Consider the following 15,106-nt stretch of genomic DNA (forward strand, 5'->3'; position numbering starts at 1 on the left):
ATGGTTTAATTGTTGCACCCAGCCAGCCACATGGCATGCCACTTGAATGCATGTACATAGTGGGGCATTAATACTGACAAAATCAATGAAAATTAATGCATTTAATAAGCGTAATTAACATTCAACTAGAGCTTGATTGAGTTATGAAATCCCTTAACAAAACCGAAAGTAAATCGAAGTCAGTAAATTAGCAGCACGCACACTCGGCTTTAGGTGTAAAATAGATCGAGATATGTAGTTCTATAAAATTTAGAGTGCCATGCAATGCACTTGCTTGATTATCACATAGAAAAGTAATACGTAGCCATAGGGTAGCCGGACGGGAGTGGAGTCCCAGAGATCGATTGGCAATGCTGACAAATTGAATCGTACCTTGCAGTTATTAAAGAACTACATAATCATATTTTTGTGCAATCCAGTGCAGCTCTCGGCCTCTCGCAATCGGCCCTCCCCCAATTGATTGAGCTAATTGAGTTGCAGTTGCATAGCAGAACATAACAGAATGTTAGACCCACACACATTTTATATGGGAAATAGCATACATATATTAGGATGGGAAGTCAAACGGTATAGCCTTCAAAACAAGTTACAGATAGATACTCGTAAGTTCGCGCACTCTTAGAGCTTTTAGCACGGTCAACTAATTGTTATTATGAATCAATTGTAGCTCGAAACCAGCAGCACGCGAATCCATCAACCGTTAAATAAATTAACCAAGAGTTGAACAAAAACGTTAATTACCAAAAAAACAAAAAAAAGAGTACATGCATATGCTAACAATTGCTTTTATCATACTACACAAACAGACAGAACGGGGCTAAAACCCATTTTTTGATGATAATGCATTTGTTTCGTTTGTTTTGTGTGTAAGGATGGATAATCGACATTAAGTTCATACTCTCCACTTGTAGTTTTAATAGTGTGGGTGTCACAAAAAGAACAAAAACAAAAATAAATAGTAGTCCACAGCAGCAAAAAACACAACAATATGATCAATTTTCTGTAATTACAATTGTTTTACTCCAATTTAAATATTTTAAATTAAACACGTCAGAAAAAGATGCAAACAAAACAGACACGAGTAATCAGAAAATTTGAACAATTACAGCAAAAAAAAAAAGAAATAAAAAAGAATATGAATATGTACTTATGTATATCTACTTATAAATACAAATATACAAATATGCAATGAATATCTTGGAATCGAGTTACCTTATTTATTTACGCTGTCACAGCTGTTCCATTCCGTTTCCATCTTGTTGATACTTGGTAAACACCCGGCAGCCTTGAACCCGGCCTCTGGCCTCTCTGATGCTACGAACTGGTACCATTTTCATAACTAATCAACCCCTTTGACCTGGATGCTTACAAAGACGGGGCCAAATGTTGAAGATGTGTGTCTTCCACTTGGAAGTGTTTTATTTATGAAAACAAATGGCAAAAAGTTATATTAGTAGATAAATGCTTAAAACACTTTTAGTTTACAGTTTACATAGTTGGTTATTCGAGTAGACTCTCGATGAAAGTGGATGATTCGCTTCCTTCCTGCCGTTCCCTTTACATCCGTGGAATGCTTGTTACTTGTTACACACTTGGACTTGGCCCATGCATCGCGTCGAATCGCATCGCATCGCATCGCATCGCTTTCATCGTTACGTGATCACATTGCGATTATAATTATCGGTGAAGCATTTACATACTCGTAGGATGTACCGACGTTCTATTTTACAACTTGTTCTAATTATATTTATACACAACACACAGGTAATTGTTATTCTTATTAGCTTTCTAAGGTGACTTGTTTGTGTTTGATTCGCCGCTGGTTTTGATTTGTTTAAATATATTTCGATTTGCACTAGCTACCGATCCGGAGATCGGCGGACCTCTCAATTGGTCATTGGTGGTATACACACGTACAGCGTATACGTATAGAAAATATATAATTCTAGAATTCGGTTATGTATTTACAAGTTTACATGTTGCGCTAATTTGAATTCGGGTCTGCGCTGCTCAGTCAGCGTTAGTCAGTTTCTCTCAGTTGTTTTGGTCCCGTCCGTCCCCATCTCAATCCCTGTATTTCCAGTGCCTTTTCAGTGTTCAATCGTCCAACGTTGCGTTTCGCTGCTGGGGTCGCATGGTGCCACCTGGGCATCGTCCACGGTCTTGAGGCCTTTGTGGTCGAGGCACATGGCCGTGTTGCTGTGTATCAGTTGCTGGTGCTCGAATTTCCACTGCTCGTTGAATTCATCGTTCTCCATGCAGGGCACCATCACCACCCGGTATGGTGGTGAGTCGCTATGCTGGACGGTGGCGCAGCTCAGCTCGTTTCGCAGCACCTGGGAGTTGGTCAACGAGAAGAGCTGCGACTTCTGCAGCACCTTGCCGCACGGATAGAGGCCCACGTTGTAGGGCTTCTCGTTGTTCTGCAGCAAGTCATCCAGGCACAAGTTGGAACTGACACCTTTCACCTTGCCCCAACCCACAACTTCCGCGTTGGGCACAAACTTCTCTGGGTAGATGTTCTTCAGGTACCACTCGAAGCTCTTGCAGCGTAGCTTCTTTCGAAGCATCACTCGGTGGGTGACATCGCCTATGTCCGCATGGAACTTCAGATCGGGCCGGTTGAGAAAGAATATATTGATGAACTCATCCATCCACACCAAGGCCATGCGGGCCGTATTGATGCCGTGAGTGTCACGATCATTGGGGAATCTGTCAAGGATTTTAATTAAATTTAGTTTCAAAATAGAACCAGAGGATTGTGGCTTACTTGTAGGGATGGAAGTCGCGGAAGATGTGTCCCACTCGGGAGCAGGGAATCGTTTCGATGGTGCCGCCGCACTGCCAGATCCTAAACGACATTTCCAGGTTCTCGCCTCCCCAGCCGTCCATTTGCTCGTCATAGCTGCCCACCTCCCAGAAGTAACGGCGATCCATCGCAAACAGACCTCCGGCCATGGTCGGACTGTAGGCTGGACAGATCTCCCGCTCTTGTTTACATTCGCGTCGTTGACGCTGCTTCTCCCGCTCTGGCAGATTGATCCAGTCGAAGTGACCGTTCCACTGGAATCCGCCCACTTGGAAGGACTTGTAGCCGTTGGTGCTGTACTGAAAGTCATTGGCATCGATTACATCGATGATGGGCACCAAGACGCTCGTGCGCGACTCCTTGATCCGATGCAGCAGCGGCTCACACCAGCCCACGTTTCCCTCGCAGTGGGCGTCGAGGAAGATGAGCACATCTCCGGTGGCGATCCGGGCTCCGGCCAAACGGGCGCGTATCAGTCCCAATCTAAACGGGAAATACCAAAACTTTCTTTAGCCAATCGATGTGCCTTTTTATGAACTGTGCTAAGCTAAAGAAGAAAACATTTTATTGGGTCATCGAGCAACCTTCGAATCTCCGGCAAGCGGCATGCCAGCACACTCCAACATGGCCAAGATAAACTTCGGGCGTACGAAGCTCAGGGGCAGCTAACCCGAGCTCTCTTGTGGGACAGTGTACTGCACGCAGAAACCGACTAGAGTTACAAAAAGTCAAGCCCAAAAAATCTGAAATACATATTCGTAACTTGACGAACTGGTTTTACGGTTGCCGTTTCAGTCGTTTCGTTTCTCCTCTTTCTGTGTGTGTGTTTTTTTTTTTTGTTATTTGAGCTTTTGTCGGTTGGTTCTGACATTATGCTGCCTGCTAAAGAAGATGCTACAGCGCGTCTGCCACGGCACTGGGCCACAAACTAGTTATTCAAATGATGGCAAGCCACGAGTGATTCGATAGCTGAATGGCCGAACTTTCCTAGCCCAAAGACAATTTGTAAAATGGATTCACGGCCTTTCTCCACTCCGCTCCGCTACGCCACTCACCGATTCTTCAGGCGCAGCACCGTCACCTTGCCGGGGGGAGTGCGGGTGCGAATGTAGTAGTCCAGCTTTCCTCCCAGTTCGGGATTGTCACTGCCATCGTCCACAAGGATGATTTCCTTCAAGGCCTGCTCGTTGCAGGTGATTAGCGTGCTGTGCACCGTCCGCAGCAGCACGGAGTACGGTTCGTTGTAGAAAATGACGATCACGCTGGCACTGGGCAGAGTGCTGGAATCATAGTGTTCCGCCAGGCACAAGGGGTTGCGGTGGTCACCCACACTGCGGTTGTAGGACAACTGTTCGCTCAGTTCCTCGTTTAGGGCGATCTTCTTGTAGATGGCGTCGCCGCGCTCCTTGGCCTTGCCAGACAGGTGCACTGATGCTCCCTGCTCGCCCAGGCCCACCTTCTGTTTTTCTAGGTCCAGCTGGATGCTCTGCTCATAGGGGGACACTGTGGCGGGTCGGGCGATTTCGTTTTCGCTCTCACCGTACGCATAGTATCTGTCTCGAGCGTGGCCCCGGAGGGCGGCTGCTCGAGCAGGAGGCCCTTCATCGCCGCTTGGCTGCTGCACCTTGCTGTACAGGATGAAGCACAGGGCGACCAGTATGAATATGATTAGTTTGCCATAGAAGGAACGAAACCGAGGCAGCATTCTTGCTTTTGTGGTGGTTGAGGGTGTTGCTTTGTGGTTGAGGTAGCACTGGTCTGGTCACTTTCAATTGCAACGCCACAGAAGCAGACGTGGCTGTGGATTACTATTACGTCTTCCCTTCCTCGTCTCTGGCTAATGTTTCTCTCCTACACTACTGGTAGCTTCATTTGTCACGGACTCGAGTCGCTGGCGAAAATACATACACACGGCACATCGGTATGCATATGTTTTGTCACTAGGTCTGAATGGCTGTGCTCGAATGCGAATACGAATTCCAGTTTTTTCTCGTTTCTACCCGCAGCACTGATTGAATAGCGCCGCTCACCCGCTCTAGTGGCTTAAACTAGACTAAATGGAAATATTAATTCTAAGCGCGAACGACCCCGACGTCCCTCATCGCTCATATAAACATAAAAACATTTTTATAAACATATAAAACTGTTGCTTCTTTTTCGACCAGTGTGACCGCGGGCGTATAGACAAAATATACCGTCTGACGCTCAAAAATATACCCAAATATACATTCTCTTTTTCATAAAATACCGTAATTTACTGAGCGACACGACAAAATGCGTTGATATTCCTCGATTTTTATATTCGCTTTAATATTACTAGCAACCTAAAACTCTCAGCCCTAAAAAACTAATTTTTTCCAATTCATCAATAAATTTTGTACAAGATTGGCACCTTCCGAGCTCCACGGATTTGATTGCTTTGTTTCAAGTAACAGCTGTTTTTATTGGTCTTAATAGAATAAATCACTAACCATACTGTATATAGATGTGCCAGTTCATACAAAGAAAGTGGCGCAGCTGAATTTTCAGCGTACGTTCCCAGGTCGTCGGCTCTGGGTCCGATCGCGCGCGGCTTTGGTATTGACTGCGTTCGGCTCATTACGTGACACAAGCCGACGGACAGCAAGCAGGTATGTGTGTACGTGTAACACTCGAAAATACATGATTGTATGCATAGAATAATTTTTAGTTACCGAAACCGATTTTGCTTGAGATTTCAGTTTACGTATGTAAATGTGTGTGTGCCATGTGTTCATGCTATGCTTGTGTGGGTTCTAAAATTTTTGACCGGTAAATTTTTCAGCGATAAATTATAATTTTTCGTTTCATATCAGTCAGCTTTTGTCGGCGAGCAATTATAATTTTTTCGTTTTATATCAGTCAGCTTTTGTCAGAGAGCATTTAAATTTGTTCGTTTCATTTCAGTCAGCTTACGCAAACTGCAATCTCCAGCCAAATCGGTTTCGGCAGCTAAAAATTATTCTATTCACGTCATGAGCCGAACGCGATCGGTCCCAGAGCATAAGACCTGGGAACGTACGCTGAAAACTCAGCTGCGCCACTTTCCTTGCATGAGCTGGCACATCTATATACTGTATGGTTAGTGATTAGATATAGTTTTATAAACCGAAGGATTTTGTTTTTTCTTGTGCGCTAAATGGAGTTTGGCGGTAAATTCGTAAATTAATTTAATATATCTTAAAAAATAGATTGGAACTTGATTAAGTATACATTTATTTAGCGATATACCGTAAATATACTTTGAACTCGATTTCTATATAACGTAAACGGTCGCCCAGCAATCAGTACTGACTCTCAGAAATATACCGAAATATACCTTCCAAGGAACATCATGTTCCTTGATTTTGATGTCCGATTTAATAATACAAGCTAGCTAAGATCGTGAGTACTAAACATATAGTTTTATCCGATTGATCAATCAATTTCCTACAAAAGATTTAAAATTTTAAGGACTTGTTTTTATTGATTTGATTATAAAATAGGGTTTAAGCAGAAAAGGCCAAAAAAAATGTATACAAAATACATATTTCTTACATGGTATCTACACATTTTACTTGGCAACTACACAGGGATGAAATTCACACGGAACCTGTCTAAACGTAATGTGTTTACGTCGTACTACGTCAAAATACTGGTAATTTAAACATATGTTGATTTACAATTGTTACAATTTAGTTTTCCTTGCTGCTTGAAGGCAATTTTAAAATGACGTTTGCTCAGAATGACATGTCTTTGACGTATGCACGCACATTTTCTCGGTATATATAAGTAAGAAGACCATAAAAGTTCAATAATTCATTAAGAAAGCCTTAAAACATTTTCTGCATTAATTGAAAGACAAAAGATAGCAAAGACTTCATTAATTCTATAAAATAATTTTCAATATGTGGTGTGCTTTTGATTTGAAAATATATATGTACATATGTACATATGTATGTATACATTGCATAAATGTATATACATACATATGTATGTATGTATATTTGATATATTTAAATGATATATCTATATTAACCGACTTTAACTGACTGCACTGCCTGCTTAAGGTGGGATTATTATATTACTTCATAAAGAATAAATATTAAATATTAATTAAAATATATTCAGTCGTTGGAAAAGACGAATGATTGGCAGGCCGTTCAAACCAAATACTCAGAAAACAAGAAACCAATCGAGTCTTTGATTATGCGACACATAACCATTTTCCTTGCTTGTGATCATTTGTATGCTTTACACTTTCGTTTGGAGCTAGGATATTAATCATAAATGTAGTTATCAAGTGCCAGACACTTTTACAACCCACCTTGTGGCCCAGTTGTCACAGCAATTATTTAAAAAAGCGGAAACTCATATCACTTAAAATGGCGCTGAGAGCGAGGCTGGAGGCGAAAGGGACTGACTGAGTGACTGACTACCTCGAAACTGTCACACTTGACACTTTTTCTGGCACTTAATGCACAAATTGCATGTTCATTTGTTGTTAAAACGAGACAAAATGGATTTCCTATTACAAACCTGTTGCTGCCTTTGACATGCAACAACGCGGGGCAGACATATACTTACATAGGTGAGTGTTGGAGCTGATGTTGCTTCTTTCATTTCGTTTCTTTTCGTTGTTGTCGTTGCTTGTTAAAATTTCATTTTAATTCTAATTGACAAGTGGGCTTCATTCTCGTTCCAACTTTCCTTTTTGTAATTCTGCGAAATGATGCCAACTATGTATTCTGTCGGACTGTGCTCGTTTGTGGCGCTGGCTGTGATTAATTTCAGTAATTAGTGTGCGAATCTTTATTGCAAACGGTCGTAGTTGGCTCTGCGGTCGCATAATTAATACGACGTTACGTATACGCATTGGTGACGCTGCGGGAGACGCTATGGGCCCGAGCAGCGGGTGGACCAGCAGCCGGCACTGCCACAGCAAAAAGTTCAAAGTGCTCTCCAGCCAGTAATTGGAGTTTCGGCGGGGTCCCAATCCCAGTCCCAGAGAGCGACAACATTTGTGGGAAGTAGCTGGCGAACCGCTGAAAGGTGGCAACTGTTTTGCCAATCTTCGCTAAAACTCTTTTAATAGCTCTGAGCGACAAAAACTAGGAAGGAAATAAATTACACAGCCAGTTTGGAGAGGATGGCAGGGTGGCTGTGCCTTTGTTTTTTCGGTCCCCGACGACAGACAGACGGACACATCCAAAGCAGAAAGATACCACGACACAGAGAAAGACAGACAGTGAGAAGGGGGTGGCGAGGGGCAACCAGATTTTGGAATTCCATTTCGTGTGTGACCTTAAAATACAAGTTTGTAAAAATGCATCAAATCCGGCATTGAAACAGATTGGTTGCTTCGTTCGGTTCGAGAAATTAACACCTCCTAAACCGAAATCACTTTTATTATCACCGAAAGTTATGCATTTTCAGCACATTCGTGAAATAGTTAATGCCTGAGGTCGAATTAGTTTGCTTTTATGAGGAGTTATGGTCCGCAACCTTATTGAAAATCAGACACCGTCAAGAGTGTGCCAGAAAATACGTTTGGTAAATAGCAGAAGTGCTCGATAAATAATTAAAAACAAAAATTACTCTATTGAATAATGAGTGGAGCTCCAAACGAGGCCTCATTAATACAATAAAAAGGGGTTAAAAACAACAAACGAAAAACAGTTTAACTGCTGCCAGACATTGTTCCACATGTGAGTCGACGACTGTGGTTAAGGCGCTCGCCATAATGGCTTCGGCCACAGAAATCTATTAATCTTAACGACCCTGAAGAAGCCACAAGCAGCTGAGAAATGGTCATCATCCGTCAATGCGAATGGGCAGTCGAGAGCGGATAATAATAGAATTGGGATTGCAGTTGAGAAATGCCTGCCAGAGATTTTACGGATTACGGATAGTGGATCATGGTTCATGGACTGACCTGACTGTCTGCTACTTTCGTTTCGTTTCGCTCCGAAACTTTGCAAATGTCAAAAGGTTGAGCAATTGAACGATGGCATTGCATCGGGGTTTTCATTCAGATCCGATCTGATCACAGCTTCTCCCATGACAAACTCCCATGGACCTGGGAACCATAATGATCCGCACCACTAACATAACATGCGTATTTAAAACCATGATTTATGATCCAGCATGATCGATTTTAAACACAGATTTCTTTTACCACTAAATTGAAAGTGAAAGATTTCAACAATACCGCCGGCGATGACAGTGTCAGACAGACCATTCCATTGTATTGTATCACCCACTGATACTAAGATGCTTGGGGGTTACGGTTACCCAATCACAAACCCAATTTCAATCCCAATCAGCACGCGTCAAAAGTGGCGCCAAAGTGACGAACCGAATTATGATGCGGATCAAATATGCAAGTTGGCCCAAAAGAGCACAAATTATTACGCTTTTATGATGGTAGCCAGTTCGGGTTTTGCATAACTGAAACACCCGCATTTATGCCGTTTATGGCCATATTTATGTAAGATCAAATCATGTGAGATGTCAACGAATATTTGGCCAGTTCATTGGGTTGTCGACTCATCGCTCGGAATGCACATTGCGTCCGTTGAGTCGAATTGGGTTTTCACAATCGTTGTAGATGCACAGATATAGATAGACACAACCGATTGTCTTGTTTTGAGACCACATCAAAATCAATATAGCGTATCGATCAAAATACAAAATTGAGCATTGTCTCAGTGTTTGCAGTCCCTGATGCGATGATGATTCGATGTCGATTTCGATTTGCATATCCGCTATCATTTATTGTGCGGAGGTGGCCTGGGCCAATCTCTATTCAACATTCCTTTGTTTGGCGAAGGTTGCTAAACCAACAGCCAAATGGACCAGATTCGGTTGAGCTTTGCTAGTGAAATTTTTCAATTTATTTCAAATTATGCAGACAAAGAAAATATCATATCATATCATAAAATGTGAATCGGAATCTTCACGCAGAGAATATCTCTGCGTCGACCTCAATTCGGTGTTCTGCATCGCCTCCATTTCGAGCAGCACCTGGAGCCCCAGAGCTCTAGGACAAAGCAAAAGCAGCAAAGCAGCATGGCAACGACATACAGCGACAGTATCCAGGACATGTCCTCAAAAAAAATGGCGTCCCATAGGGGTGCCGGTGAACTAAAGTCCTTCATGGGCGTCAGGCGCAGCCTCACCATGTCGTAGAAGCTTCTGTCTAGCCAAAAGTTAAGGAAACCGAACTCCTTTTGCCGCAGTATGTGCTCCTCGAAGAGCTCGCGGTAGGGCAAATGGCGGCGAATCGGCAGGCTGAAAAAGAAGAAGCGGTTGATGCAAATGTCGTCTGAATAGTAGAAGACAGGCTTCGCGAAAATCTTCTGCTGTTCCTCGTAGGTTTGCCAGCGCATGTCCGTTACCGGAAAGATGAAGCTGGCATTAAAGGATTCCCGAAGCGAAACAAACTCGCTGTAGTCCTCAATGATGTGGGTGCGATCCTTGCTCAGCTTCTGGACTCCTTCATGCCCGGAGTCATGCAGGAACTTCATATCCGCTCTGTTTATGGCCACCTTGTAGCGGGAGTGTTGCACATCGTTGATGGAACGGAGCAGGGGCTCGGGCGGCGGACTGGTGAAGAAAGACTGCAGATATGCCTCGTACATGGTGGTCATCATCACACTCGCGAAGCACAGCAGAGAGCAGACGAGCTTTAGTTGCTTGCTGGAGTTACGGGGAAACGGATAGGACTGGCCCAGGAGGCCGCGCAGACTCTTGTCGTTCAGCAGGATGTTTGCCAGAGTGAGACCTTTCCAGGACAGCTGCTGGCTGTAGATCAGAAGGAGCGAGAACAGGCAGAACAGAACGAAAATGATGCCCATGACGAGGGGATCCACAATGATCGTGTATAACAGTCGATATGGCACCTTGGGCGGATGCGGGACCATGTAACAGAAGCTTCCCGTCAAATACGGATAGGTGAGAGTGTCGAAGTTCGATCTTAGCCAATTTGTATCCAGGGCCATTCCAATGTCCAGGAGATCATCCCCCGCCCACTTGGATATGTTCCTAAAGTAAGGGGTCTTTCCGCCCTTCGATCTCATATCCGTGGTCATCTGTACTCTGGCATTTACCATCTGGGCGAAGTTGTACATCAAATTGGCCACGAAACCAACCATTTTCTCCTCCCCAGTCCTCGCATCGCGATCCAACATCGACCGAGGGGCCAATTGATCCGCCAGAGTTTTGATGGGGGCCCCGTGCATGTTTTTGAATTGTTCCACAAAAATTGGTCTATGATCGAGGAGTTTCAGCTCCTTAAAGTTGAGCTCTTGAAAGCAGCGACAGGTGTAGATGATGCCCGAATGGATAAAGTCCTCCTTCACCATGGCCACGTTGTATTGCTCTCTGGTCGAATAGTCGTCGCATACCTTCTCTGGCTGAGTGTCTTGCTTTAGGTACAGCAGGCGCCTTTTCACTTGCAGCTTCATCAAAGTGCGATTGTTCTGCTCCCTCTCAGCAGTGGCTCCACAGCCCAAGATCAGTGTCGAGCTGCTGAAGTTCCAATCGTAGTCGGTGCTGCCCGAGGACGCCAGCACAGTGGAGACTTCCAAGCGTTTGGACAGCGCATGGAAAACACACTCCTGTCCGTAGATGAGCAGAGTGTCGAAGTCTTCCTCAAGACGCAGTCTCAGGAGCAGGCGTAGCAATGTTTCCCCCAGTTCCAGCTCATTCTGATTGGTGATATCTGAGAGTTGGCCACCTACAAGTACGAGGCAACAGATTAGAACTGCAATCTCACACGAGGCCATGGTGAAACTGTTGAGAAATCCCTCGATGCAGTCACTTTTGGTAACGCCAGTGTTTGGGCCACTGATTGCTTCCCTGGCATGCAGTTTTCGTGTTCCTCGCAGTGTGTTAACATGGGTCGAGTGTGGACATGGCTCCGCAGCTGTTAAGGTCAGAGCGGTGAACGTGTCCGTGTCCGTGTCCGTGCATGGGCAATTAGCTGATTTATTAAAAATGAATTAGTTCGAATGGGCGAGCAAATAAACGCTTTAGATGGTCTCGTGATAAGTAGCTGTTAATTAATGTTGGAGGATGGGGACGCCATTCGGCTTCTTCCCAACCAAAGCTCGAGGATAAAGCAGCAGCAACTTATTCCGATGGCTGCGCCAAAGAGCTTCAGTATCCAGGAGATGTCCTCCACCAGAATGGCCGGATCAATGTGCGGCGGCTGGCTGTAGTCCCTCATGGGCGTCAGACCCAGCCTCACCATGTCGTAGAAGCTCTGGCTCTTCCAGAACTGCACCAGACCGAACTCTTGCTGCCGCTGCATGTGCTCCTCGAAGTGGTGCCGGTAGGGCAGGTGACGGCGCAGCGGGATTTGTAAGTACAAAAAACGATTGAAGCAGAGATCCAATGAGTAGTAGAACATGGGCTTCTTGAAGATCCTCTGCTGATCCTGGTAGGAGCTCCAGCGATCATTGGTTACCGTGTAAATGAAGCTGTCATTAAATGAATCGCGCAGAAGCATGAACTGATCCACCTCTTCGATGACCAAAATATGATCCCTGCGTAACTGGCGAAGGTGGGAATTGTTTTTGGCGGTGAGGACATTCAGCTCGAATCTACTGATGGCGAGCTTGTGGCGGGAATTGCTCACATCCGGGAAGGTGCGTAGGGCCGGCTCGGGCGGAGGGAGCGTGAGGAAGGACCCAAGATAGGACTCGTACATGGTGGTGATCATCAGGCTAGCGAAGCACAGAATAAAGCAGACGAGCTTTAGCTTCCTGTTCGAGTTTCGCGGAAACGGAAACGACTGCCCCAAGAGACCGCGCAGGCTCTTGTCGTTCACCAGGACATTGGCCAGGGTCAGGCCTTGCCAGGACAGCTGCTGGCTGTAGATCAGCAGCGCTGAGAGCAGATAGAAGAGCACGAAGATGATGCACAGCACCAGTGGATCCACTATGATTGCGTAGATCTGGTTGTATGGCAGCCTGGCTGGGACCGGAACCATCAGGCAGTACGATGTCAGCAAATAGGGATAGCTTAAAAGATCCAAATTCGATACCTGCAGAGATGACACTATGGTAGTGCCAATGTCCAGACGATCCTTCTCCACCCCCCTTATTATGTCCGTATAGGACGCCTCCTGTTCGTCATCTTTCCATCGCTGATGAAAATCCAAGGTGGCATTTACCTTCTGGGCGAAGTTGTTCACCAAATTGGCCACGTAACCAATTATTTTCTCCTTGCCGCTCTTCGCATCCACGTACACCATCGTTCGGGGGATCAGTTTGTCGGTCTGTGTTCTGATTATGCCACCTCGCATGTCCCGAAAGTGCTCCACAAAAATTGGTCTATTTTCGCATAGGTCTCGCTCCTCATAGTTGGGTTCTTGAAAGCAGCGACAGGTGTAGATGGTCAGCAGCTGATCCACGCTTGATTGCACCATCGCAACGTTATGCTGCTCCCTGACAGAGTAGTGGCCGCAGACTGTCTCTGGCTCAATGTCCTCGTGCAGATATATCAGACGTCTTGTCATTTGCAGCTTCATCAAAGTGCGATAGTTCTGCTCTCGCTCGGCATTGGCCCCGCAGCTGAGAATAAGTGTCGAGCTGCTGAAACTCCAATCGAAGTCAGTGCTGCCCGAGGACGCCAGCACTGTGGGTACCAACGAGTGCCTCAGCATTGAATGGAATACGCAGTCTTCTCCGTAAATGACCAGAGTGTCAAAGTTCTCCTCCGCGCGCAGTCTCAGCAGCAATCTTAGCAATTGTTTCTCCAGTTCTACTTCCCCGTGAATGCTCAATTTAGACAGTTGGGCACTCGTCAACACCAACACCTGCCCGAGGCAGCAGAGAATCAGAACGAGCCGTCCTGAAGTCATCGCGAAACTGTTTCCCAAATCCTGCGGGGCCGCAACTTTTTGTGGCACAACCAGTAGCAGGGTATGTGGCTGTCATGCTATTTTCATGTTCAATACATTTCGTTCGGGCACGACCCATGCAAGGGTAATTAGCGACTGCACATTTATCTCGTACTGATTGGACGGAGAGAATGTGAGCGGCTCCACGCACAGCCAATTGTTGGACTTGTTGCTCAGCTCAGACGCGTGAGACTGCCTCATTTGAATGGGGCTTGTGGGGCTTTTAACAACTTCCGCTCCACAGCGGTACTCCAACTCCAACTCCAACACCAGCTCCATCTACAGCTGCACTTCCATTTCAAATGGGATCGAAAGTGTAGCATGTTCAGCAGATGGATCGCAGCTGAGAGCAATTCGATTGCTGAAATGAAATTTTCCGGCAATTTGGGCAAAGTCAAGCTCATTGCATTCGATTTTCGTATTGACTTTGACTGAGTCCCTCATCGAAAGTGGGGAAATGCAAACATTTCGTTGTGTGCTTTTAATTGCAGTGCAAGTGCAAGTGGATTTCAATTATTCAAATGAGTCGCTTCCCTGGCATGCCACTCGAAATGTACCCTCTGGGGGCTGCACTTCCGAATTTTCGCTACTCCAAAACTGGTCTAGACCATGTCGCCTTAATGGCGAACAAACGACACGGAGCCAGACCAGCAGAGGGAGAAGGCCAAGAGGAGGCCGAACTGGAGCCGAATTTCTTCTGCTTCATCATCATCTTGTGCTGATATCGTGGCTTTATCTCTTGGCCTGCCTTTTGCCATTTGGCGCTCTCTGCTGCTGCTGCTGCTGCTGCTGTGGCTGCTGATGTTCGGAATGACGTTTCAGCGAAAGTTGTTACGTTACCATCGACAACCAGCACCGACGACAAAACACTGAAGGCCTATGCAAAACCGGTCGGTCATTGATTTTTGGTTGCTGCAAATTGTCTGGCCATGACCAGCTCAGGAGGGAGCGCACAGCGCACAGCTCACAGCTCACAGCTCATCTCCAGCTGCAGCTGCAGCTACAAAAATGTTTTCTTGTCACTTGTTTTGCTCCACACTGCGTATACTCGATATGACCGCAACGACTTTGGATGGGATGGAGTGAGCGCGAGTGTCGGTGCGTGGCTAATTTTCAGCTTAAGGCTGACTGTGTCCACACAGCTAAGCGAGTCGTCACCCCAGATTAACATTGTTCATATATGTTCAAAATAATTATTTGTTCAATACGCAAACTCCAAAAGAAGCCGATCAACTCAATCCGATGGAAAACTCTGGCAGGTGAACTATGAGCACTACTTACTATATAAACAGAATCTCTGTTAATTTATTTCTATTTAAACAAGTCTTTTACATTTATGGTGACATGCACTCGGCATTGCAAATCGGAACCGAGTGGCACGAGATGGTTCA

At 45.3% G+C, this 15,106-nt stretch overlaps 3 protein-coding genes across 3 annotated transcripts; all 3 read right to left on the reverse strand.

Moving 5' to 3' along the window:
• Positions 1–1,386: 1,386 nt before the first annotated feature.
• On the reverse strand, positions 1,387–4,970 carry LOC111075218 (polypeptide N-acetylgalactosaminyltransferase 1). The gene is made up of 3 exons (XM_022368358.2): positions 3,865–4,970; positions 2,771–3,292; positions 1,387–2,712 (listed from the first exon to the last, which is right to left on the reverse strand). Exons 1-3 carry the CDS (start codon positions 4,512–4,514, stop codon positions 2,091–2,093), a joined length of 1,794 nt encoding a protein of 597 aa, XP_022224050.2. The 5' UTR covers positions 4,515–4,970; the 3' UTR covers positions 1,387–2,090.
• Positions 4,971–9,743: 4,773 nt separating this feature from the next.
• LOC111075209 lies at positions 9,744–11,597 on the reverse strand. The gene has a single exon (XM_022368343.2). The coding sequence runs from the start codon at positions 11,593–11,595 to the stop codon at positions 9,793–9,795; it is 1,803 nt and encodes a 600-aa protein (XP_022224035.2). The 5' UTR covers positions 11,596–11,597; the 3' UTR covers positions 9,744–9,792.
• Positions 11,598–11,767: 170 nt separating this feature from the next.
• LOC111075208 lies at positions 11,768–13,676 on the reverse strand. Its single transcript, XM_022368342.2, has one exon. The coding sequence runs from the start codon at positions 13,674–13,676 to the stop codon at positions 11,868–11,870; it is 1,809 nt and encodes a 602-aa protein (XP_022224034.2). The 3' UTR covers positions 11,768–11,867.
• Positions 13,677–15,106: the final 1,430 nt, after the last annotated feature.

The sequence above is a fragment of the Drosophila obscura genome, unplaced genomic scaffold (genome assembly GCF_018151105.1).
Source record: "Drosophila obscura isolate BZ-5 IFL unplaced genomic scaffold, ASM1815110v1 contig_186, whole genome shotgun sequence".
NCBI lineage: Eukaryota > Metazoa > Arthropoda > Insecta > Diptera > Drosophilidae > Drosophila > Drosophila obscura.